Below are 27,226 nucleotides of genomic sequence, written 5' to 3'. Positions count from 1 at the left end.
CCTCATAAATAGAAAAAAAAAATGAGATGAAGTTGGAGGTAACTGAAGGAGTAGGAGACAGCAATATGATGATGATTGCAAGCCTAGTTCTCTTGAATCCTTAGAATGGAATGGGAAGTCCCTGAACAAGAAAATTACGCTTCTCGAATAAAAGCTCAGGTGACAGAGGTGCCTGCTGTGTTTTTCATGTCAGGAAAGCCATCTCATTGACAGCTGCAGCCAAAGAACACACTCCATCAAACAAGTTCTTAGCACTCCCTTGCCCTCCCCCTGCCCTGGCAGTGGCCCCTCATGTGTGCAGTACCAGAGCACGCATCTGCATGGTGGGCGCTTCTCCCCACATGCGTTTTCCAAACAAGCCTCCGTGAGCTGAGGTTCACATCTAATCTGGCTCACTCTATTCTTCTAAGAGAACAGCAACAGGACCACATACGCAAACTTCATCTCCTACTACTAGGCTATTCCTCAGGATCAAGGAGAAAAGGTACATCCTTTTGGAAGACATATTTACTTATCCAAATTTAGAGGACGTCATTTAGTGAACTAAAGCAGACATTAAGTGCTAAAAGGGGAAGTGTTGTTTTCAAAATCTCTTCTAACTTTCCTCCCAGGGAGTAGCAAGTCAGTGGAAGGGTTTGTTCAGCAAGTCATACTATTTAGATTGAATTTGAAAATGATGGCAATTCAAGTTTTCGGCTGTGGTGTGCTGTGCCTGGGTACAGGGGAGAAAGCAAAACCATTTCTCCTAGGGTTTGTTACCATTTAAGGTGGCAGAACTTTCTCTGGCTATTTTTAAGAGGTGGACTTCTGACAGTGCAAATATAATTCAGTCCTTCCTAGAGACAAGCAAATGACTTGAGCAACCTCTCGAAGACCTTAGAAGCCCTGGGTTTAAAATCTTCTCTTTGGGGCCTATTTTTTCACTGGCGGTGGGTATGGGTGGGGTGTGAATAAAGAAGGTCAGTTTAATCAAGACATCCTATTCGGGGGGGAAATGGGAGGTTTTTTGTCTTTCAATCTAAACTTGTTTCAGGCTTTCCAGTGACATCTATAAAAAGAAAGCCCAGCTATTTCTGTGCTCTGTAAGCACTCTTTCAGTTGAGAAAATAATGAAATTAAAACAATTGGTGGTTGTTCATTAGTATTGAAAATGTGAATGCTTGACATTTCCGTGAAAGAGTAAGAAGAACATAAGTCAGTTGATATTTAAATTGTTTAAAATTTCCAACTATTCCTGCCAAGAGAAAAAAAACAAAAACAAAAACCAGAACTGTTGCCCTTTAGGTATAGACAGGCAGATTATTCACTGAGATGGGAAGGAGACAATGCGTAGTGACCTGCGGTGAATAAGAACATTCAAAATGCACATTTGCAGAAATGTTTAGTATGTATTCTTTTTGAATTTATAATGTATCATTCTTAAGCTTGAGAAGGTTCCCTTGCATTCTCAAATATTAACGGCTCAAGAACTAACAAGCTTATTTTCCTGAAAATAATGGTGATGCTAAAAGAAATAGCAGTAAAGAATGATAGGCTCTGCATTTCATTGCCTTACCATATTTAGAATCACAGTCATGCACCTCATAATGGTGTTTCAGTCAACAATGGACTGTCTATATGATGATGGTCCCGTAAGATTGCAATGAAGCTGAAAATGTACTTTTGCCTAGTATTTACTATTTGATACATTTTATTTTGGAGTGTACTCTTTCTACTTCTTAAAAAAATATATTAACTGTAAAACAGCCTCAGGCAGGTCCTTCAGGAAGTATTCCAGGAAAAGGCATTGTTATAGGAGATAACAGCTCCTAAATGCCTTCCAGTGGGACAAGATGTGGGGGCAGAAAACAACGGCTTTGATGCTGACGCTGTGTAGGCCTAGGCTAATGTGTGTGTTTATGTCTGTTTTGTTGTTTGTTTGTTTGTTTTGAGACAGAGTTATGCTCTGTCGCCCAGGCTGGAGAGCAGTGGCATGATTTCGGCTCACTGCAACCTCTGCTTCCCGGGTACAAGCAATTCTCTGCCTCAGCCTCCCGAGTAGCTGGGATTACAGGCACCCATCACCATGCCCGACTAATTTTTGTATTTTTAGTAGAGATGGGATTTCACCATCTTGGTCAGGGTGGTCTTGAACTCGTGTATGTCTTTGTTTTTAACAAAAAATGTTGTAAAAGTAAAAAGAAATTTAATTAAAAACCTTGTAGAATAAGAATACAAAGGAAGAAAATATTTTTACACAGCTCTACAATGTGTATTTTAAGCTGTGTTATGAGTCAAAAGCTAAAAAAAAGTAAATTTTGTAAAGTAAAGTTACAGTACATTTATTATCAAAGAATAATATGTTTTATAAATGTAGTGTAGCCTAAGTGTACAGTGTTTATAAAGTCCACAGGAGTGTAAGTAACGTCCTAGGTCTTCACATTCACTCACCACTCACCCAGCCACTGACTCACCCTGAGCAACTTCCAGTCCTGCAGCCTCCATTTATGGTAAGTGCCCTAGACAGGTGTACCATTTTTTATCTTTTATGCCATATTTTTACTGTGTGTGTTCTTTGTTTAGATACACAAATACTTATTGTATTACAATTGCCTACAGTACTCAGTTCGGTAACCTGCTATGCAGGTCTATAGCCTAGGTGCGACAGGCTTTACCACACAGCCTAGATGTGTAGCCGGCCACACCATGTAGGTTTGTGTAAGTGCGCTCCATGTGTTCACACAGTGATGAAGCTGCCTAACGATGCATCTCTCAGAATATATTCCCTTCGTTAAGCGACACATGACTGCACATGATACAGAAACCAGTTCCCTCAACACCCTCCCGCTGACCTCCGTCCCCCTGGAAAAAGTAGATATTTCCATCCCCACATAAAAATAAAGAGATGAAGCTAATGAGAGAAAACTATTCATCCACATGCACAGATGACATTTGTCAGAACAGCACAACAGACTCTCATTGAGTGTCTAGATAATAGAAGCCTAAAAAACTAGCACTCCTCCACCCAATATCTTCAGGAACTTCTGAATCACTGGCAACTACTAAGAACAACATATTGTTCCAATACTCTAGAGAAAGGATTTTGCTGTGTAATTTTGTCGATTTTTTTGTGTATGTTCACATAACATAAACCTTTTAATAAATGTTAATAAATCTAATTATGTGGTTGGTTGGTTAGTAATTAAATCTATGTTGCAGTAGTTTCTGGTTCTGGATTAATATTTATGACTTGATAAGCATGCAGTTCAGGAAATAATATGTAGTCTATTTAAAGTTAAATTAATACATTATAAATAAATAATAAAGTAATGAAATGCTGTTGAACTTATTTTTTGAAACAAAACAGGAGTACTTACCTTTCTGAACAGTTTGAAAAGATTTTTCAGTACTCTGTTCAACCTTTTCCTTGCCTTGACTGTTACCTTTTGGGGCTTCCCTGTTTTCTAGTAATTCCTAAACTTTGAACAGCAAATACATTGCGTCTTTCGTGCTAGATCTGACGCATTCTGACCAGTCTTGGTCAGCTGGGGGAAACAAGGCTGTGGTGAGCTGGCACTGTCCATTGCGCTGTGAACATGGAGAGTGAGAACACTCAGGCCACACACGTGCAGGGTTGTCCTGACGTGACCCTGACTTTAGTGACTGTTGACTCTCCTGTGGCTGGTTCCTGTGGTCCTTGTTGCACATTCAGGGTTTATTAGTTGTTTTCCGTTCTTGGTCCAGTGATGATAGCAAAGTTGGAAACAAGAAAAAACAGATCTGGTAAGAAAGGAAAGGAGGAATGATCTTAGCAATGCATCTGGAATTCCAGAAAATTAGAATGTGACAGGCATGTAGGTACTTAGGAGTAGTCACAAGGAAAAACTCATAGCTAGAACAGATTTTACCTTAACTTAAAAAAAAAAAAAATCTTTGCTCCTCTGTGGCAACAACTATCTTAAAAGAACTAGCTTAGAACAGATTTCTCTGAATGTGTTTCTCATAACTCAAAGAGAAGCACCTGAGACACTTGTTTGAAAGGCAGATCCCATCCAAAAAGTAATGATTATGATTTTTGCCCAAGCCCACTGCCGCCACCCAAAGTGACATTTGCTTATGTGACTCTGACTCACATTACAGTTAGAGGACCATGCGTTCCAAAGGTGGTTCTCAGCCCTGACTGCAGGTCAGTCACCTGAGTCTCCTCTCGGTGATCATTCAGTCTACACGTAAACACTTCCAGTGACAGGAAGCTCTCAGCCTCCCACGGAGGCTCATACCAACTTTGGAAATGCTCCTGCACTTAAATGGTTGTTGGATTTGTTTATAAACCTACCTTCTTGCAACTTTCACCCATCCATGCTGGTTCTACTCCTGTGGTGAGTAGTGCCTCTCACACATGTCAGCATATCAGGCTTCCTGCATTATCTCTTCACCCATAGATCCTTAAAACCAAAAGCCTTTTGACCTTGCTTTAGAAAGGAAGTAAATCCTAAGGAGCTTTGATGTCAAAGCACCCCTTAGTCAGGAAAGCTGAAAAATGTCAGATTTAAGTTTTAACGCAAGTTTGAAAGGTTAGGAGTTAATACATACCAGGAGGCACAGAAACAAAAACATGTTTTTGCCCCAGTAATCCCATGTAAAAGTGATAATCCAAAAGGAGAGAAAAAGATATAATGCATAAAGATATTGATATTTATGAAAGTGAAATATTGGAAGCAATCTGAATTCTAAAAAAGTGTGGAATATTTAAAATAATGCATTCCAGAAATACCTTGATACTGAACCTCTGTAGTCAGAGCTGTATTTGTGTGTCAGTTTAGCTTTGACTGGGTGAGTTTGGAAAAGTTGCTTAACTCCTCAGTTTCTTCATTTGTGCAACAAAAATAACAATTCCTACTTAGCAAGGTTGTGAATTTTAGATGTTATGCATTTAAAACACCTGGCACACAGTATACTTAGTATATGATAAATAATATTTAAGATTATTTTATTATGGTACATCCACCCAGTAGAAAGCCTTGAAAATAGCTATTATAAAGTGTGTTTAGCAACTTAGGAAAATATTTTAATTAAATGTTAGGTAAAAATGGATTCAACCACACATATACATTTAAAATAAGTTTATTCAAAGATAACAGGGAAAATAAAAATGATCAACCATGTGTGATGGAGTAGGATTATAATCTTTAAAAGTAGAAAAGTACATTCCTTTTAGAGGAAATAAGTCAGTATTTCTTAATTAAAAAAAGAAAAATGTATGATAGAAATGTAAGTTTTAAATGTCCTAAAGAATTAGTCATTTTATGTTTGTTTAAACATAAAAATATATTTAAAGAAAAGACCATAAGTCACATCTTGTGAAAGAGCTTGCTGTCACCATTTTGAAACTCAGAAATACTCAGGTTGCCTTTGTAACCAAACGATAGTAGCACACTACCACCCCCTGGTGGCAGCATGCCCAAGGTGTAGGATCAATACCTGGGAAGTAAAATATCACTAATGTATATATGCAAACTCTAAAAGCAAAGGCATAACTATTTAAAGATCTAAAAAACTCAATTTGTGGTCTAGACAACTAACCTACATTAAATTCAATGTGACACATTTATTACAAAATTCATCTACATTACTGCAAATAAAATGTCATAAAAATAACATAATCCCATTAAAAAGTGGGCAAAGGACATGAATAGACATTTTTCAAAAGAAGACAAATGGCTAAGAAGCAAATGAAAAAATGTTCATCACTAATCAAAGAAATACAAACTAAAACCACCATGATATATCATTTTAAACCAGTCAGAATGGCTATGATTAAAAAAAACAATAAGATGTTGGCGGAGTGCTGAGTAAGGGGAATACTTATATATTGTTGCCAGGAATGTGATTGCTACAAGCTCTATGGAAAACAGTATGGATATTTCTCAAATAACTAAAAATAGTACTGCTAGTCCATCGGGCAATCCTACTACTGGCTATATACCCAAGAAAAAGAAATCATATCCAAAAGATACCTGCACTCAGATGTTTATTGCAACTCTATTCACAATAGCAAAGATATGGAATCAACCTAAGTGTCTGTCAAGAGACTGGATAAAGAAAATGTGACATATATATACAATGGAATACTATTCAGTCATAAAAAAATGAAATTATTTCTTTTGTAGTAACATGGATGGAACCAAGGCCATTAAGTGAAACAAAACTCACAAACAGCCAAATAGCACACATTCTCATAAGTGGGAGCTAAGTAATGTGTACACGTGGACATAGAGTGTGGAGTAGTAGATACTGGAGTCTTAGAAGGACGGGAGGACAGAAGGAGGGTGAAGGTGAGAAATTACTTAATGGGTATACATGTATATAATTTAAGTGATGGTTGTACCAAAAGCCCTGACTTCACCATACTGCAATATATCCATGTAACAAAACTGCATTTGTATCCCTTAAATGCATACAAATGAGAAAACCTGGTGTGCATGTGCTTTTAGCTCATTTTCTTAGATCTACGGGCTAGTGGGATCTGCTTATTTGATATAACCAGTGAACATAATTGTCTGTGTATTCTATTATTTCATATGATTTTTCAAGTGTGATCAATACAAACTTCAAAATCTTTCTATATTGGAAAATCATATGACTTCTTTGGCACTTAATAGTTAGCCATTAAATGCAGACTAGCAAGAAAAATGAAAAATATTTCTCTTAGACTTCTTCAGGAAATCTAGTTGATAAAACAGTTCAAAATACAGTTATTGGAAGAAATACGCAATTATATCAAACTCATTTTGTTTAGAACATTCAAGCTATTTGAAGCAGTTTCCAAAATGTCATTCAAGCATCATGTCATCTTATTAGTTAAAATTATGAACTTTTTTGTATTTTCTCATGAACTAGTGAACAAAACCATATGTTCCCATTCATTGTCTGTACTTTCTAATGTTTTTATTTATTTTGTTTGTTAATCTCAATTTATAATGATGACTGGCTTTTAGAAAAACTGACATTTCTTTCTAGGATGCCAAGTATATCCAATTGATTGATGGGATTATTGAGTTTGACTGTGTCCTTAACTGATCTTCTGACTTCTGCATCTGTGCACTTTTGATAGAGGGATGTTGAAGTCTCCAGTTGTGAGAGTGGATTCATCTACTTCTCCTTGCACTTCTATCAGTTTTGCCTCATGTATTTTGATGTTCTGTTGTTAGGTGCATATACATTAAGAATTCATTGGCCGGGCGCTGTGGCTCTCACCTGTAATCCCAGCACTTTGAAAGGCCAAAGCAGGCAGATCACAAGGTCAACAGATCGAGACCATCCTGGCCAACATGGTAAAACCCTGTCTCTACTAAAAATACAAAAAATTAGCTGGGTGTGGTGGTGCACACCTGTAGTCCCAACTACTCAGGAGGCTGAGGCAGGAGATTCGCTTGAACCCAGGAGGCAGAGGTTGCAGTGAGTCGAGATTGTACCACTGCACTCCAGCCTGGTGACAGAGCAAGACTCTGCTAAAAAAACAAACAAACAAACAAAAGAAAAAAAACAAAAAACATTAAGTCATCTTGAAGAATTGACTCTTTTATCATTATATAAAGCCTCTCTTTGTCTCTGATAACTTTTCTTATTCCGAAGTCTGTTCTGTCTGAAATTAATTTAGTGACTCATCATTTTTTAATGTTAGTGTGGCATATCTTTATCCATTTACTTTTAATATATATGGGTCTTTATATTTAAACTGGATTATTAGCAGACACAGCATATAATTTGGGTCTTTTTTTTTTTTTCTTTTTGGATCCATTGTGACAATCTTTTAACTGACATTTAACATGATTACTGTTGTAGTTGGGTTAGTATCTTCTACCGTATTTTTACTGTTCTGTATTTATTGTGCTTGTTCTTCATTCCTGTTTTTGTTCCCTCTTTTTATGCCTTTTGTGGTTTTAACTAAGCATTTAATGTAATTCAATTTTCTGTCCTTTCTTAGTATATCAGTTGTACATCTTTTTTTTACTTCAAGTGGTTGCCATGGAGTTTGCAATATACATTTACTAATCTAAGACCATTTTCAAATAACACTATACCACTTCAAGTACTTTTTAACAAAATAGTCCTATTCTTCCTTCCTATCCCTTGTATCATTGCTGTTATTTCACTTACACATGGGCATACATAAATATATATGCATATATAATTGAATACATTGCTGCTGTTATAAATTTGAACAGTGTTATCTGTTATCTCAAGAATAAGACAAAAGCTTTTCTTTTCCCTTCACTGATTCCATCTCTAATGCGCTTCATTTGTGCAGAACTGAGTTTCTCACCTACGTAATTTTCCTTCCCTCTAAAGAGCTTCCTTTAACATTTCTTGCAAAGCAGTCTATTGACAAACAAATGTCCTCAATTTTTATCTGAGAAAGTCTTTATTTCTCCTTTACTTTGGAGAATAATTTCACAAGGTACAGAGCTTTAGGTTGGTAGTTTTTTCTCTCAATACTTTAAATATTTCACTCTACTCTCTTCTTGCATGTATGGCTTCTGAGGAGAAATCGGATGTAATTCTTTGTTCCTCCATAGGTAAGTGTGGTTTTCCTCTAACTTCTCTCAGGAATTTTCATTATCGTTGACTTTCTGTAATTTACATATGATATGCCTAGATGTTCTTTGAGCTTCCTGGATCTGTAGTTTATTTTCCTGCATTAATTTGAAGGAATTTCTTGTATTCCTTTCTTTCTTCTCCTGGTATTCTTGTTATGAGTATGTATGCCTTTTGTAGTTGTCCCAGAGTTCTTGAATATTCTGGTTTTTTCCTAGTCTTTTTTTTTTTTTTTTTGCTTTTTAGTTTGGGTAGTGTCTAGTAAGATATCTTCAAGCTAAGAGATTCCTTCCTCAGCCAAGTTCATTCTGTTAGTAAGCCTGTTACAAGCATTCTTCATTTCTGATAAGTGCTTTTGATCTCTAGTAGTTCTTTTCTTTCTTTCTTTTTTTCTTTTCTTTTCTTTTTTTTTTTTTTTTTTTTGTTGTTGTTGTTTGTTTTTGAGACAGAGTCTCACTCCATCGCCCAGGCTGGAGTTCAGTGGCACAATCTCAGCTCACTGCAACCTCTGCCTCCCGGGTTCAAGAGATTCTCCTGCATCAGCCTCCTGAGTAGCTGGGATTACAGGCGGCCGCCAACGTGCCCAGATAATTTTTGTATTTTTTGTAGATAGGATTATTTCACCATATTGGCCAGGCTGGTCTTGAACTCCTGACCTCAAGTTATCTGCCCGCCTGGGCCTCCCAAAGTGCTGGGATTACAGGCATGAACCACCACTCCTGGCTGAATATTTCTTTGTTATTTCTTAGAATTTCCATCTCTCTACTTACGCTGCCCATTTTGTGATTAAGTTTATCTGTTAGCGTTCTTAGCATATGAGTCATAGTTGTTTTAAATTCCTGGTAATTCACACATCCTTGCCATATCTGGTTCTGATGCTTGCTCTGTCTCTTCAGACTGTGTTTTTTGCCTTTTAGTGTGCCTTGCAGTTTTTTTCTTGATAGCCAGACATGATGTACTGGATAAAAGGAACTGCTTTAAAGAGGACTGCAGGAACATGGTGGTGAGGTGTGGAGGGAGGGGAGCATTCTACAGTGCTATGATAGTGGGTCTGTGACTCTGAACTGTGAACTTCATCAATACTTCCCACCACCCTCCAAACCCCCTTAGGAAAGACAGGATGGCTAGAGTGGGCTGGAATCAGGTATTTCCCTTTCTCCCTGTGGAAGGCTACAGCCAGCTGGAGTTGGGTGTTTCACTTCCCTAAGTCAGTTAGACTCCGATCAAACCCCAGCAGGTTAATTACAGTTGCTCAGGGCGGGCCTGTTAAAAAGAGCAGAATACTCTGGCATGTCAAAGTGCTTCTGTTTCCCTCCCCTGCTGGAACACAAGGAGATTTTTCTGATACTCACTGAGAAGACTTGGTTAAGCTCCTGGAGGTAAAACTCACAAAACTGTGTCCCACTGGGGATTTTTACTCAGACATGTCCACGCCAAACCTCCAGCAATTCATCAATTACAATTTAGATGTTTCTACCCAGCACTGGTTCCTGCCCAAGTTTCTGCTTATGGGTGTCTACTCCAATAAGTTGTGATTCTCTGTATTCACTTTCTGTGTCTCCAATTTTGGGGAGAGTAGTTTGCCCTGTGTGTGACCTCACTTCTCTTATGGATATGAGAAGAGCTGTTGATTTTTCAGTTTGTTCAGTTTTTTACCTGTTAAGGTAGAGTGGAGCCTTTAAGCTCCTTACATACAGGAATGGAAACCAGAAATATTTTGCTTTTCCTTTACTAGTCTCTCATTTTCTGGATTTCTAAATTTTGAAATCCCAGAAATCAGTCCTTAGTTCTCTTCCTGTTTCTATCTACAATTTATCCCGAAGTGATCCATCCCATCCAGTCCTATGATCTTAAACATCATCTCATGGGCTGTGATTCCAGGTAAGATGGAGTAAGCCCACTTCATCCTGTCTCTCCCACTAAACACAGCTATAAAATCGAGTGGAATGCATGAGCGTCTATTTGAGGACTCTGAAAAGTAAATCACGACAGGCAGGTTGGGGAAGAAGGTCAGGATTAAAAGTAGCATTGAGCTGTGGTTAATTTATTATTTTTTCCCCTCTGGTATCCCCTAACCTGAATGCTAACCTGCATGAAATCCAGAGACGAACACTGACCTGGAGAGAGAGAGCTCCAGGAAAAGCCCTTTAATTCTGGCTCAAGGAACAAGCAAGGAACTCATGATGCTCAGAGAGAGTCCAGACCCCTGTTTAGCTTTTAATTCCTCTCCACTCTCTCATACCTCAGCTTCCAAGCAACACTGAGGCAGCAGTGGCAGAGTCATATGTGATGGGAGCCCACAGGAGCCAAAATACTGGGGGAGGGAACCTTTGGAGCTGTGATTCTCAAGAGAATTAAAAAGTCCTTTTGCTTGCTTGCTCTTGTGCTCTTTCTCTCACACAGATGTCAGTAAATTTGAAGATAAATAAAAATTGTCCGATCTGAACAGAGAAAAAAAATTGAATAAAAATGAACAGATCCATGGCCAGGTGCGGTGGCTCACACCTGTAATCCCAGCACTTTGGGAGGCCGAGGCAGGCAGATCACCTGAGGTCAGGAGATTGAAACAAGGCTAGCTAACATGGAGAAACCCCGTCTTTACTAAAAATACAAATATTAGCCGGGCATGGTGGCACGCGCCTATAGTCCCAGCTACCCGGGAGGCTGAGGCAGGAGAATTGCTGGAACCCACAAGGGTGGAGGTTGCAGCGAGCCAAGATCACGCCACTGCACTGCACTGCAGCCTGGGCGACAGAGCGAGACTCCATCTCAAACAAACAAAAATAACAACAGATCTGTAGGCATCCATGAGACACCAGCAAAACATCTCATTCATGTCACTGGAGTTGCAGAAAGAGATTTCATATGATTATGAAAAAAATTTGAAGTAGCAATGGCTGAAAACTCCCCAAGTTTGGTGAAAGAAAAGCCCATAGATTCAAAAAGCTCAATGAGCCCCAAACAGGGTAAACTCAAAGAAATGTGTTCCAAATGCATCACAGTAAAACTCGAAACTGAAAAATGAAGAAAAAATCTTGAAAGAAGCAAGAAACAGGTTTCAAGAGTGATGCTCATATTTATAATTTTGAAAATTAAGTGAATTGAAATACCATTACCAAAAGAAGGAATAGAAAAACAGTAGGTTTCAGGTGGGAAGATAATGAGGTTTAATTTGAGGGCCCTTTGATATACACAACTGGAATTGCCCAGTAAGAAACTGAACATAAAAATTTGGAGCTCCAGGGAAATTCTGAACTGGAAATAAGGATGTTTAACTCATCACTGTAACTGGCACTGTGGAAACGGTATACAGAATAAGAAAAGGAGAAGTTAGGCTTCAACTAGGCTATGCAGTAAGAACAAATCTTAAAATCTCAGCGGAAGAACTGAATGAAATTTTGTTTCTGGCTCATAGCACAGTCCAGTGCAAGTCATGCAGCCACCTCGATCCTAAGCTTTGCCAGCTGGAGCATGTGCCTTCCAAGTTCAACACGGCTGGGGAAGACATTTGTTACTTCCACTCACCTTCCTTGGGCAAATTAGTCCAATGGCCCCAATCCAAATGCAAGGGAGACTGTGAAATATAGTCACCCTGTGTGTCCAGGAAGGGAAAATGGTGCAGCAAACACATGGCAATGGGTCAGGATAGAAGTGACAGAAGTGTAGACAAGGTGTGCCCACCTGGACTGCTTATGAGTTCACAGGACAGTTTTAATAGCTTGTAGTGGAAACAAAAGTAAAAATAGTTGTCCTCAAATACCCATATCTAATAACCACTTAGACTTGGCTCCTGGTCTAAATCTGCCCTTCACCTGAAATATTCAGTCTCTTGTGTATCCATGTCCCTATCACATCTGGATCTCTGAAGTTTCCTCTGGCTCTAGCATTCGTTAAACCTCAGGAATGCAATTGTCACACACAACTGAAACTGAGCTCTTCAAATAACCCTTCTTCACACCTTTGAACAACTGTGGACTCTTCCCTTCTGTGATTTCTGTGAGGGTTTTCTGCAATCTGGATGTAGAAGAATGTGGTGCAACAGGTCATTCTGAGTGATGATCTATTTGCATATGCATGCCCGTATCTCATTCAGCACATACATCATTTTAAATAATGAAGATGGGAACAAAACTAATTTCAGTTGTTCCATTTATTCATATTAATTTTTACTGGATGGCAACTATATGCAAGCACTTGTTAAGACGATGATGCAGTGGTAAATTGGGAGCTAGGTTTTCTACTGGGGAAATGTGTAACACAATGTCAGGTCATGATGAATACTATATAGAAAAGTAAAGCAAAACGAAAGAGTTTGAGGACTGTTGGTACTGTTTTAGATGGCCAGGCACCTCTATGAGAAGGTGATATCGGTACAGGTCTGCATGAAGCAAGAAGTGAGCTATGCAAAGATCTGTGGCGAGAGCATACCCGCTGGAGGGATGAGATAGGGCAAAGGCCCTGAGGTAGAAACAAGCTTGGCAAGAAAGCCAGTGTGACTGGTGCCAGAGAGTGGCAGGCCGTGAGACTAGAGAGGCAGATGAGGCAGGGCCATGTAGGTGTGGGAAAGGAGTTCAAATTTTGGTCCAGGTGTGATGGGAATTTACCAAACAGGGAAACGAGGTGATCTATTTACATGTTAAGAAATCACTGTGGTGTGGGTGGAGAATTGACTTTAATGGGCAAAGGTGGAGGCAGGCAAAGTAGGAGATCAATTGGGAGGCTGTAGTAGGAATCCAGGCAGGCACTAGCCCAGTCCAAGTGACATAAAGAAGAAAAAGCCCAGAGCTTGCCGGGAAGGACCCTGTGTCCCAGGGGTAGGCCCATGGTCCCCCACATTTATAATGTGCTGAGGTAATTCCTCTAAGTGAGTGTGTGTTCACAAAGTTGTGGGAGTCCTGGGGAGGAGGAAGCACCCCAATGCACCTGTGATTCAGGAAAACCATAAAGAATGGACACCAGGTTGCCTGGCAGACAAGCATGGGAATGGCATTCTGGGATGAGAAGATAGAAAGTTGTTATTACAGAAAGAATTTATTTCTTTGTACTTTTTATAGAAAGAACTTATTTCTTTGTACTTTTTCAAACTTGATTTTTTTTTTCAGCTTAAAGGAAGAAAAAATCATCATAGTGAAAGAATTTGAGAAGATACCAAAGCCAGGAGTAAGTCTTAGATGATATAGAGTTTCTTAAATACAGCTGGATTCAGTCACCCCTTTTTATAAATATTAATGTTTATCACAACAACTATAGCCTGAAACAATTTAAAGATTCTAAAGTCTTAACTGTGAATGATGCTGAAAAGACTAGCTACATAACTTCTGGAGTAAATATAAGTGATGCCTATTATAGACCTTAGCAACTTGGCATCTAATTTAGGCTGTATTTAGTTGGACAATGTCTGCTTTGTTTCCAGAAGAAAAAAAGATTCTGTGGTTGACACTAAAAATATTATTTTGCTGTAGCTATTACAGTCATAGCTCTCTGAACATCTCAAGTTATTACAATACATTTTTACAAAGAAAATGTATCACTTGTCTATTCTTGCCTAACAAACCATCCCAGAACTTAGTGGCTTAAAACAACCACCATTTCGTATTTTTCACAGTTCTGAATTCTTCTGGTCTTAGCTGGCCAAATTGGGGCTGGGTAAACTAGGATAGCTCCATTCATATACCAGCCATTTGGCAGGCTACTTGGTCTAAGGTCATATGTCACTAGTTGGTCACATGATGATGGAAGGGTTTCCAGCCTCAAGAAGGAGCAAATTCCAATATGTAAGACCTTTTTGGGTCTCTGCTAAAATCATTTTTTGTGACATCCCATTGGCCAATGCAAGTATTATAACATGACCAAGTCTAGAATCAAGTTGGCCCTACCTCTTAATGGGAAGAATGATCAAGACAATGCAAAGGGACATGCATACCCCGGAGATAGGAGGAATTTGTGGCCACTTTTTACAATCTATTATAGAAAGTAAATAGAATGATCACCATACTTTGCACTCCTTCCACCTTCTGATAATCCAAAAGTGTGTTGGTGGTGGTTTAATTCCAAGGCCAGCTCACCAAAAACCTGTTTAGCATAGAGTAAAATACTATTAATTCTAAATAAGTATGCCAAACCATCATTTACAACACAGATTTTATGGGAAAAACATTTTGAAATTTCATTCAGATCCTAGGATCACCAATGATGCTCTCACCCAGCAGCAGTGGGAGGAGGGAGCTATACAGAAAGCCCAGGGCAGGCTAAATAGACCCAGCACTGAGTCATTAGTAACAGTAACTGTAGACCTTCTCAGTGTGAGAAGGCTTCTCTCCCATAAGTCAAACACTCCACAGGTAATCAGACATGAGACAAAGATCTTCGATGATTCTAGGGTAGATGGTATTTGGGGAGAATGTGCATGAGCTAGAGAAGTAATATCAATAAGAAAGTGGGGGATTAAGGAGTGCAAAGTGTTGGGTATCCAAATATGAACACCTTTATCTTTAGTTCCCATGTGACTCAGGTTAACCATAAGTCAGATATTCAAAGATTATTTGCATCTGATTTTGTCAGATCACAAAGCTACTAGAAAACAGACTGTACATTTTTTTTCACGTCCTTGGTATGAAATAAAAATTAACACGAAAAATGAAGCGTTTTTAAAGTAGGAGAATAGAAAAGAGCACTAATAAAGAATTCAAATCTAACGTGTTTAATTATACATGCAGTATCATTATCATGCCTTTGTTAAAGATGTTGGCAATCATAAGTTGCATTTAGCTTTGTGAGAAATCATTTAACTTTGTGAAAAATCATTCATGAACCTCAAAACAAATATAATCAAAATGGTGAGTGAAATTAGTTTTAATTCAGTTTTTAGGTAGATAAATGTTTGTTCAGACTATATAACCTAATCATCTCATGACTTTTAAAGGAAATGGAGAAGAAGATGAAAATATTGAGAGAAAGCACTGAAGAATTACGTAAAGAAATAATGCAGAAGAAATTAGAAATTAAAAATTTACGAGAAGATTTGGCATCTAAACAAAAGCAGTTACTAAAGGAGCAGAAGGAACTAGAAGAATTGTTGGAACATCAGGTCGTCTTAAAGGTGTGCTACTTGCCGTTAATACTTAAACATTGTGCCTTGCATGGATATAAAAGTGTGTGGGTATCAAGAGTAACCAGCAGGTTGGATAAAGAGGGGTACTGTCTCACAAACTGAAATGTCTGTATTGCGATTGATCCTATCAAACTAAATCTAGGTTCTGGGAATTCACAAAAGACCTTAGGGTATTTGGGAGTATCACTCTAATTTGGAGCCTCACCCTGTGAAAAGGTCTCTCCTGACCTCACCAGACATTTTTGGACGTTAGAAACGAGTGTCACAAACAATTGTTTCCTTGAAGAACAACCATGGCCAGGTGCAGTGGCTCACACCTATAATCCCAGCACTTTGTGAGGCCAAGGCGGGTGGATCACCTGAGGTGAGGAGTTTGAGACCAGCCTGGCGAACATGGTGAAAACCATCTCTACTAAAAATACAAAAATTTGCCGGGTGTGTGATGATGGACGCCTGTAATCCCAGCTACTCGGGAGGCTGAGGCAGGAGAATTGCTTGAACCCGGGAGGTGGAGATTGCAGTGAGCTGAGATCGCACCACTGCACCCCAGCCTAGGTGATAGAGTGAGACTCTCTCTCAAAAACAACAACAACAACACACACACACACAAACAATCAAATGTCCTAACTTCTCACATATATTTGTATTACCTTATCCTTGTCTGTTTGATTGCATTCCACTGCCTCTCACTATAAAAGGGATGAGAGGCCTGTATTTATGTTTTAGGAGATAATGAATTAAAATTCATTTTACTTTGAAAGATGTATAAATAACTCTCAAAACAGTTTAACCTAGAGCTGTTTTAAAAACAACATCTGAAACTCATTGGCCTAGGGGATCATGGTGATACACTTTGACCTATTTTTCTGTAACAGTCCTAGAGCAGTCAGCCAAGATGTGCCCAGCTGCTGAACAGAGCACAGGACCCTAGCAGAGATGGATTTAACAGGAACCCAGTGAAGCTTAAGCTTCAGGCCCCTCACTTGCATGAACCTCTTCCGAGATGCTGTACCTAAGTTAGCATTTGTAATTTTTACTCTTTTTCTTAACGAGGGCCCTCCAGATGGTACAAGTTTCAGCCCCACAAAATGTGATCTGCCCCAGGACTGAGCAAGATCCCACAGAGAAATGTCTCGCCCACCACACTGCAGTGACGGATTCAACCTCCCTGCATGTGTGTTACCCCGGCTCCAAAGTCCAGTGACATCCTTGGGCAGGAAGGTGCTTGTCTATAACCCTTGCCATGTACGTAAGACTCTTGAGACTTCAACTGAACCTCCCGTGAATCCACAGAGCATAGTGGGAGGTGTGGTGTTAGACGAACTTAGCTTCTGAGCTCGGCCTTGCCACTTACTAGCTGTGTGACTTCGGGAAACTTATTTAAGTTCTTGTAGCATGAGTCTTAGGCAGGGCTCCCCAGAAACAGAGCCTAAGACAACTACTAATGGAAGGAGAGCTCTAAGGAGAATCCTATAGGAGATGGAGGAAAGCAGGATAGAGTTGGGGAAGAAGATGGGCCAGAATACAGCTGCTTCAGGAGAACTCTAGTCTCAGCCTGATCCCATGGAGAACTCACGAAGTCATAAATTACATCATGGAGGCTGTTGCACCCAGAGGTGGGGGTGGGGGGGGGTCTATTAGATCACCGCATCGGTTAGTCATTGGTTGCAGCTTGCTCCCCTCCTCCCTCCACCCACTGGCTCCCATTCCTTCACAAGGCAGCTCTGCTCAGCCAGTGACAATCTGATGGAGAGGAAATTAAGCATGAACCATTAGCAGTCATCCCTGCAGCATCTGGGGGGTGGGTGGGCAGATGGGCCCTGGCTTAATGATGGTTCAGCTTATGATTTTTCTACTTTACAGTGGTGTGAAAGCAGTATGCATTTAGTAGAAACCATGCTTCAAGTAGCCATGCAACCATTCCATTTTTCACTTTCAGTATTGAATAAATTACATTTATTGTACAGTATTCAATAAGTTATGTGTATTTACTGTGTGGCACTCAACACTTTATTATATAATAAGCTTTGTGTTAGGTGGATTATAGACTAATAAAAGTGTCCTGAGAATGTAGGCTAGGCTAAGCTATGATTTCAGTAGGTTAGGTGTATTAAATACATTTTCGACTTAACATAGTTTCAACTTACAATGGGTTTATTGGGATGTAACTGCATGAATGTGGAGGACCATCTGTACCTCCATAAAGGGAATCTGGGCAGAAGACCAACAGTATTTGCTACACTCAGCTACCTCCTCTTCAAAAGGATAACAAATACAGCTATCTTACAAGGTCATTGTGAGTATTAAATGGGATAATTAAAGCACACAGGGCAGATGGTAAGTATCTACATATCGTAGTTCCTTTCTCCCTCATATTTAATTTTCTTGTCTTAATTGCTTCTACTCGAAGACCACATAATTTAACATGATTTCATTTCTTTGCTAGGATGAAGTGGCCCACCATCAAACCATTCCAGTACAAATTGGAAAAGAGATAGAAAAAATAACACGCAAAAAAGTGTATGATTCAATATTTTTACTTTGAATCCCTCCCAGTCCAAGTTATGTGTGCACACTGAAACGAGAGTACTAACAACTGACATGTTAAATTACTATGATAATTTTAGAAATGTCTGCTTTTGGCCGTGTCTAGGTTGTTTATATCAAGTTCTTTAAAAGAAAGTAATGCACCAAATTACTATCATTCATAATATTTATGGCTTAATTATGGGTCAAGATTCTGTTGCCAATTTATAAATCATATTTTTATGGAGAAATTCAATTGACTTTAACAGGGCTGTACATGGGATAGATTATGTGAACTGGTTAGAATTTCATGGTCTAGAAGTATATCAGCCAGGCAGCAGCCCAAAGACCAAATAATCGTAACTCCCCACTTTGCCACCCATTCATGTGTGTAACATCCCTCAGATGTTCAGAGTAGATTTGGAGGCAGAGGTCATTGAGGAAATTCTCAGTGTTTAGAGGAACCAAAAAAGATAAAAGATTTTAAGTGAAGATGCAAAAATTCTGGGAAAACAATATGATTACTCTGGTGACTAATCTTAAGAGGAAAGGGAAAAATTAGGCACTAGTAACTGTTCTAAAAACTAAGCTCACCAACACCAAAGTTGAGAAACTCAGATCAATTCCAGGAGGCTGGTCAGGATGGGGGCTGAATCACAGGAGATGGTAGCAAATTGGGATCTGCAGAGAAAGTAGGGAGGCTGGGCAAATTCCTGCCTTCCGTGGCACTCAGTGGAGATGCCGTCTAAGTCCTACCCATCTGTGGTCTTTACCCACTGCTGAGATCATTGAATTTATGATTATCTCTTCTGCTGCCTGGTTAGAAAGCAAGAATAGGTAAGGCCAGCATGGCCTCAAAATAAGGCAAACGTGTGTGTGTGTGTGTGTGTGTGTGTGTGTGTGTATCCCCTACAGAGAAATGGAAAAGAAAAAAATTCTCTTGGAACAAGAAGTCAAAAACCTAAATGACTCCCTAAAGAAAGTTGAAAACAAGGTTAGTGCTATAGTGGAAGAGAAGGAAAATGTAATAAAGGAAGTTGAAGGCAAACGAGCCTTACTTGAAATCAAAGAACGAGAACATAACCAATTGGTCAAGCTATTGGAATTAGCCAGAGAGAATGAAGCAACTTCATTAACTGAAAGGTTAGTTATATTTATGTATGTTATGTTCTGTCATCTAAATTTTTCTTCAATTTATACTTGAGAATTCAAAACATAATCTTACTTTGGTGTTGAGTCATTAATATTTTTAAATAATTTTAAGTCAACTTTCACCATTAATATATTATCAGATAAAGCACTTTGAAGTATTTTTTGATATTTTACTCATACATTTTCTCAATTTTCTGTTACCAAATTTTCAGGACAAAATCTGCTATATGTTGTATGTTTCTGAATGTGCCTTTGGAAAATTATGTGACTGGAGTATGTTATGTTTAGTTCAGGGATTTTGCCAACAAATCAATGGTATTTCTTAGGCCATCTTGACTTTTTTCTAATAGAAGTAATTTCATGGTGTAATTCTCTAGGAGAGTTTTATGTCCTGCTTTTTTATTTTATTTTATTTTTTTTGAGATGGAGTCTTGCCCAGGCTGAAATGCAGTGGTGCGATCTCAGCTCATTGCAAGCTCCACCTCCTGAGTTCAAGTGATTCTCCTGCCTCGGCCTCCCAGGTAGTTGGGACTACAGGTGCACACCACCATGCTGGGCTATTTTTTTTTTTTTTTTTTTTTTTAAGTAGAGACAGGGTTTCACCATGTTGGCCAGGTGGTCTCGATCTCTTGACCTCATGATTTCCCGTTTTGGCCTCCCGAAGTGCTGGGATTACAGACGTGAGCCACTGTGCCCAGCCTATGTCCTGCTTTTAAGTAGAATTTCAAGGAAACTGGAGGCTTCTATCTCTGCTAATCTGTTATTTTTTGGGGAGTGAGGGTTATAAGACTGCAGTTCTAAATGATACCAACTCACAAACCTAGTTGCCTTTGGCATTATTTACAATTTATGATTCCAATATCAGAATAGTTGTGTATGTATATACTGAGCATGCTGTCTTTTATTAAACTTTTATTTTAAATTCAAGGTTACACATACAGGTTTGTTATAGGTAAACTTGTGTCATGGGGGGTTGTCGTACAGATTATTTTGTCATCCAGGTATTAAGCCTAGTACCTATTAGCTATTTTTCCTGATTCTTTCCCTCCCTCCTCCCACCCTCCACCCTTCGAAAGGCTCCAGTGCATGTCGTTCCTCTCTATGTGTCCATGTATCCTCATCATTTTGCTACCACTTATAAGTGAGAACATGTAATATTTGGTTTTCTGTCCCTGCACTGGTTTGCTAAGGATAATGACCTCCAACTCCATCTACATTCCTGCAAAGGATATGATCTCATTCTTTTTTATGGCTGCATAATAGTCCATGACATATGTACCACATTTTCTTTAACTGGTCTACCATTGATGGACATTTAGGTTGGTTCTATGTCTTTGCTATTGTGAATAGCACTGTGATGAGCAAACGTGTGCATGTGTCTTTATGATAGAACAGTTTATATTCCTTTGAGTATATACCCAGTAATAGGATTACTGGGTCGAATGGTAGTTCTGTTTTTAGGTCTTTGCCAGAAGAGATTGGGAGCCAATATTCAACATGCTGTCTTGATAAGTTTTGAAATACATTTAGGACAGCTGATAACAAATCACTTTCATCTTCTTCCTTTACCTGGAACAGAGGGATATTGGATCTGAATTTACGCAACAGTCTCATTGACAAGCAGAACTACCATGATGAACTTTCTCGTAAGCAAAGAGAGAAAGAACGGGATTTTCGCAATTTAAGAAAGATGGAACTGCTCTTGAAAGTGTCCTGGGATGCGCTTACGCAAACTCAAGCAATGCATCAAAGGCTTCTATTAGAGGTGAGGGCTGTAAACTATCATCTGATTTTTAAGCTCGGTGCTAACTTTTGAAGTAAAAATATTTTAGGAAGCTGTTTTTGCTGCCAATAGAGAAGAAGAAAATACAAGTAACAGAGAAAAGGTAATTTTCAAATGCATCAAGCCTATTATGAAATCTATAGTCCTATAATGTTTTGTAATCTCATTTTGCTAACCCAAGATTAGGGAAATGTCTTGTTTGGATCAGTTGTCCATCAGCCTGACCTGGGGAAGTGACTGGGTCATCCAGTTCTAGAAGAGCTAGAGGGTTCACTGCAGAGTGGGGCCAAGTGGATCATTATTTTCACCAGTTGAAAGAGTCAGATCCAGCATGGTGTCATGGCAGACTGTAACAGTGAAGGACTAGGTCAAATTATGTGGATATAGATGATCAGCAGCCTGCACTTCCAACTAGCCAAGGGCAATCCAGAACCCAGTGCCAGGCTCCTGGTATTTCTGTGCAGAGTCGGAGGTGTTCCAGTCAGAAGATGCTCAAGACAACTGTTACCTGCCTCTGTGTTCCCAAGTGAGGGGTCCTGTTGCCCCTGGTTCTCTCCTCTCTCAGAGGGCACTCCCTGTGGTAAATGACCCAGCACCACTGAAAGGGCAGAGGATGCTTGAGAGGGCTGCAGCCTTGTGCTAGAGCCTTCCTTGAGCGAAAAAGGGGTCAGCCTCTGAGAGAGATGAAGCAGCTAGGTATATAGAAACCTTTCTGATTCTCTTCAGGACTGTCATGCTCCAGAAACTTATGGAGGGTCACGACCTCAGAAATGTGAACAGGAGTTTCCAGCTGTGGTAGACACCTCTGATCCTAACCTACGCCTAGTTCTCCTCTCCTCCTGGGCACATAGAAAGTTTATACTTCCTTGCACCCTTTGCCGTTGAGCAGGGTCACGTAACTCATTCTGGCCAGAGGATTGTAGACAAAAGTGACACACATCACTTCCAGCCTATTACATCTAGTTACCAGTGTGAGACCCTCTAGCTGTTTTTCCCTCTCCTGTGGTAACTGTGGAAGTGCATGACGCCATGGAGGTGCTGTAAAATGGGAGCAGCCGGGAATGCTGAGCCAACAGTGGTCTCAGAGTCCTCTTGATTGCCCACAGGCTTTGTAGGAAACAGCTTTGGTAGTTCGAAGCCATGATATTTGGGGGTTATTTCTGTAGCATAACTTAGCCTGTCCTAACTGAAAGACCAACCTTAAGGAACATGTGTGAAAAAATTGGTTAGGGTTATAAGTGTTACAAACAGCTAGGACTTAGACTTGGTCTTGCTGTCAGATGGCACTTAAAATCTCCAAGAAGTTTTCTGGCTGGGTGCGGTGGCTGCTGCCTGTAATCTCAGCATTTTGGGAGGCTGAGGTGGGCAGATCACTGAGGTCAGGAGTTCAAGACCAGCCTGGCCAACATGGTGAAACCCTGTCTCTACTAAAAATACAAAAATTGGCTGGGTGTGGTGGTGCATGCCCATGATCCTAGCTACCTAGGAGGCTGAGGCGGGAAAATCGCTTGAACCCGGGAGGCGAAGGTTGCAGTGAGCTGAGATTGTGCCACTGCACTGCAGCCTAGATGACAGAGCCAGATTCCATCTCAAACAAAAAAAAGAAGTTTTCTGTATCAGTGAGGCAAAATGTACTTTTATAGTCTTTTGCAAAACAAATAAAACATGTATGTTCTACTATATGTGTGTTTTTATAAATATTATTTTATATAACTGTTATACATAGTATATTTATGATATATATATACTTCTTATTTAATCATTTTATTGCAGTTCCAACAGGTAGATTTATTTGTATCACTCTGAAATCTCTTTAACTGTAGTAGTGCTTTTTGCCTTAAAAGATTGTTTGTCTGATCTTAGTATAATAATATCAGTTACACTATCTTTTGGCCTGTTAGAGTCTGCATGGTATTATTTACTTTCATTTTGTTTTTCCTTTTTGGAGACAGTCTTGCTTTGCTGCCCAGGCTGGAGTGCAGGCACCGTCTCAGCTCACTGCAACCTCCACCTCCCGGGTTTAAGCAATTCTCATACCTCAGCCTCCCAGAAAGCTGGGATTACAGGCATGTGCCACCATACCCGGCTGATTTTTGTATTTTTAGTAGAGACGTGCTTTCACTATGTTGGCCAGGCGGGTCTCAAACTCCTGACCTCAAGTGATCTATCTGCCTTCGCCTCCCCAAAGTGCTGGGATTACAAGTGCGAGCCACCGCGCCCAGCCCTATTTACTGTCACTCTTTCTGTGTCCTTATTTTGGTGTGTCTCATATACACAGCACATACTTTTCAAAATCTAGTCTGATAAATTCTGCCTTTTAATTCTTGTATTTAGCCTAAAAATTAATATTTAATGTAATTGTGGATATATTTGACCTTATTCTGTGATATTACTTTTGCTTTCTCTGTGTCCCATCTGCTTTATGTTCCACTTTCTCTCCCATATTTCCTTCCTTGGGATTAATCAACATTTCATATTGTTCTGCTATCTTTGTTTTAGATATGCATCTGTTAGTTTTACATTATGTTTCTATTCTTCGGGTAGTTACCCTGAAGATTACAACAGTCATCTTTGACTTACTAGAGTCCAATATAAATTATTTGTATTTTTACTCCTTCTAAGACAGCACTAATACCTTTGATGATTTTAACTCTGGCTTACCTTTGCAACTCTCATGCCCTCGAACATATTTTTATTCCAAATTCCCAAGTTATTCTTGTTGGAAGCATTGGTTTACTACAGGCTACTCCATCTTAGCCCAAAGCATAGCATGTTAGGATGTTAAATTGGAACTTTGGACAAACACAGACCCTGTGGCCACCCCACCTCAGTCATAGTAAGATTTATAGTAGACAGCAGGTATAATGTCCATTCAAAGTACTAATGGAAACTTCAATGTGATGAGTAGGAAACTCTTAAAACCAGCAAGTGTTGCTTGTACTAATAAAACAATTCCTGTTTTTTGATCAAATAACTGTTTGGTAAGATTTCTTTAAACAATGGGATAAAATGTATAATTACCTTTAATAACAATTTTGGTAGTTATGGTAGTAAGTAAAGTTAATCCATTCAATATGTTTCTAATGCTGAGTCATCAAAGCATTCTTTTTAATATTGAAGAGTAAGGTAACCTAAATAGAAGAAATAATTCGTCTCATAAATTAATAGTTCTTAGCTCAAAAAGGGTTATACATTGGCAAAAATCACAAGATTGGTTCTAAAAGACTACACACACAAAACAGACTTAGGTTCACTTCTACCAGAAAATCTAGATTAAGTACCATAGAAGGGACACATAAACATAATACACAATGTCATCCTACTAGTTCCACTTCTAGTTACAATAGAAAATTGTGACGGACCATGGTCTCTGCTGACAGCCAGAAAAAAAATCAATAAACTGAAAATCATATATTTTTAGGAGACATATGCAAATAGGAAGTAAATTCCACAAAGGCATCATCACTTCCTGGTGAGCAGAAACAGGTGGCTTTTTGCCTCCCTGAGACATTTGCCAAGTCTAGGCCTGGGCATGTGGAAGATTTGCCTGCTATTGGCAGAGAGACTTTGCTGGGATTAGGCAAAACCATCAGAGCTTTTAATGACTATGTGCATTGGCATGACAAACTGGAATTCCTTCAGCAAAAACATCATACTCTCATGTCATCGCACACATTACAGTGTACCTCTGCATTTAAACACGGCTCTGATTGACTTCCACTTGGCATTGAAAAGGAATAAAACCATGATTCCTGGGATTTTGCTCTGACACTCACCATCATATGGTAGAGGTTAAAATATTGTGAGTCTGTAAAGTTATTCGCTTTCTAAACATAAGATCATGTCCAAAATGGTGACAATGACAAAGTCATCTTACCAAGTGATGATGACACTTTCTATATACTATAAGTTTTCTTTAATTGTAGTTTTCTAGCAATTTCATCTCCCTTTCCTCTGATTTAAAAGTGGTTCTGCATTTTTCTCTCTTCATGACTCATTTCAGTGTTCAAGGCAATGATAACAACATGCTATACTGAGAAGAGCTTCACCTTTGAGTCAGGCAGAGTCAAGTTCAGATTCTAGATCCATTGAATTCCTTCCTATGTTAGTTGTTTCCAAACCTTTGAACTGGGATTATTGCAAAAAATGAGTGATTACAAATGGGAAAATGTGTGGTACCGAGAAGATACTCAGTAAATATTGCCATCCTTCCTTTATACATATGAACTCTTTGAAAGGCTAAAGTAAATGATAGTCAGGATGAGACTGTGAATATGGCTATTTGATTCCTATGGAGAAGATGGCATCATCATCAGACCCTACTGATGAACCCCGGAAATGCCTCTCGGTACCCACTCTACATTACCTGAATGACTGCGCCTGTACACCAGCTGTTTTCCTTAGGTCCAGCTCCTTTCATGTCCAATTTTTCTTCCATTTTGCTAACAAATTTATATTCTTAAGTGACACATTCATGTGTCACTCACCTGCTCAAGACATTCAATGGATCCTTAATTCACATAATCACAGAATGAAGGAACCAAGAGGAATCTTAAAGATCATACTATAAAAGCAAATAGGTTTCATCTCCAATGCAAGCTCCCTCCATTTGGGGGTAGCTCCCTATAGTGATGATATTGCAAAGGATTTTTTTTTTTTTTTTTGAAACAGAGTCTCACTCTGTCGCCGAGGCTGAAGTACAGTGGCACTGTCTCAGTTCACTGCAACCTCTGTCTCCTGGGTTCAAGCAATTCTCCTGCCTCAGCCTCCCGAGTAGCTGGGATTACATGCACCCACCACCACGCCTGGCTAGTTTTTATATTTTTAGTAGAGATGGGGTTTCACCATGTTGGCCAGGCTGGTCTCGAACTCCTGACCTCAGGTGATCCACCCGCCTTGGCCTCCCAAAGTGCTGGGATTACAGGCGTGGGCCACCGTGCCTGGCCCAATATTGCAAAGGATTCTGAGGCCCAGTGCTGACTTGTTAGATAGGAGCTCTGTAGTTGATTGGTGATGTCTGCCCCAGGCATAGAAAGAAAGATTGTCCATGTATTTCCCATTCCTAATCAAGTCATCTTCCTAATCAAGTGCAGTTTCTTCAACCAATTCTTTTGGTATATCTTCATACCCCAAGTAACATGCTTATGATGCTGCTACTTGAGTTTTCAGTTGTAGACTTGATCTTTGTACTTATCACTATAAAAGATGAGGATTCAGCCCTCTTTAGACCCCTGTTCACCACACATACGTTTCTTGTCCCTCTGTATACACAGTATCCTCATATAATTTTGATTAGTTCAGAATTTAGTATTCACATTATTATGAATATATAAAGACTATTCATGCCTGAGCCATGTGATATTATATAATTACCCTTCCTTACAAAATTTTTTGTTCCCAGGAATTTATAAACATCCTGTTTTTACACTTTTATAGTTTTTGCTGTGCTTATTAGTTCAATCTCAAATTCTTCTCCAATTATATAAATCTCCTCTCAGTATGTTAAAACACATTTGCTGGCCTATTCATTTACTCTTCTTGAAGAAGTCTCTGCTAAGCCTCATCAATGACCTCTAGCCAAAGACTAACAGGAATACACGAGTAGTTGAATGAGCTGAGTTTATTACACATTGCAGCAAGGGAGAACACACGCCATGGAGAATTGTAGGGAGTCTCAATAGAGGGTATTAGAAAGGACGTACAGGATTTGTGTCATGTGACTTGAGGAATGGTTTAAAGAAATGGGACTTTGCCCTGAATTTGGATGTTCTCAGGAAATGAGAGTAATTCTGTGGTCAAGTATCTTCAATTTTACTTAGAAAAAGAAAAGATTAGATGGAGGCTAAAGCTATGATTGTTAAACAAAGCTGTACATGGAGAATGTATGGTATTTTGTGGCTTGGATCATGTTCATGTTTTTGTCTATGTTCAAATACAGTTATGGAGTGGCCTTGTTTTTGTCCTGATCCATCATGATTACAGAGTGGCTTTGTCTGAAGTTGATGTTCTGGGCAATTGTTTATGTTCAACAGGAGAATATCAAGGCCTATGTATGAGTACCAGTTCTGTTCCTGGAT

At 39.2% G+C, this 27,226-nt stretch overlaps 1 protein-coding gene across 1 annotated transcript in view; it reads left to right on the top strand.

Moving 5' to 3' along the window:
* The window catches only part of CCDC146 (coiled-coil domain containing 146), a 176,483-nt gene that overhangs the window by 123,181 nt on the left and 26,076 nt on the right, over positions 1-27,226 (top strand). Inside the window, exons 5-9 of the mRNA XM_025378737.1 lie at positions 13,680-13,737; positions 15,500-15,676; positions 18,135-18,208; positions 19,130-19,357; positions 20,945-21,131. Of these exons, the coding sequence (XP_025234522.1) occupies positions 13,680-13,737; positions 15,500-15,676; positions 18,135-18,208; positions 19,130-19,357; positions 20,945-21,131 (724 nt within the window). The remainder of the gene's footprint in view (positions 1-13,679; positions 13,738-15,499; positions 15,677-18,134; positions 18,209-19,129; positions 19,358-20,944; positions 21,132-27,226) is intronic.

This window comes from Theropithecus gelada, chromosome 3 (genome assembly GCF_003255815.1).
Source record: "Theropithecus gelada isolate Dixy chromosome 3, Tgel_1.0, whole genome shotgun sequence".
In the NCBI taxonomy this organism is placed as follows: Eukaryota; Metazoa; Chordata; class Mammalia; order Primates; family Cercopithecidae; genus Theropithecus; species Theropithecus gelada.
This window is presented reverse-complemented; position numbering and strand designations above follow the sequence as displayed.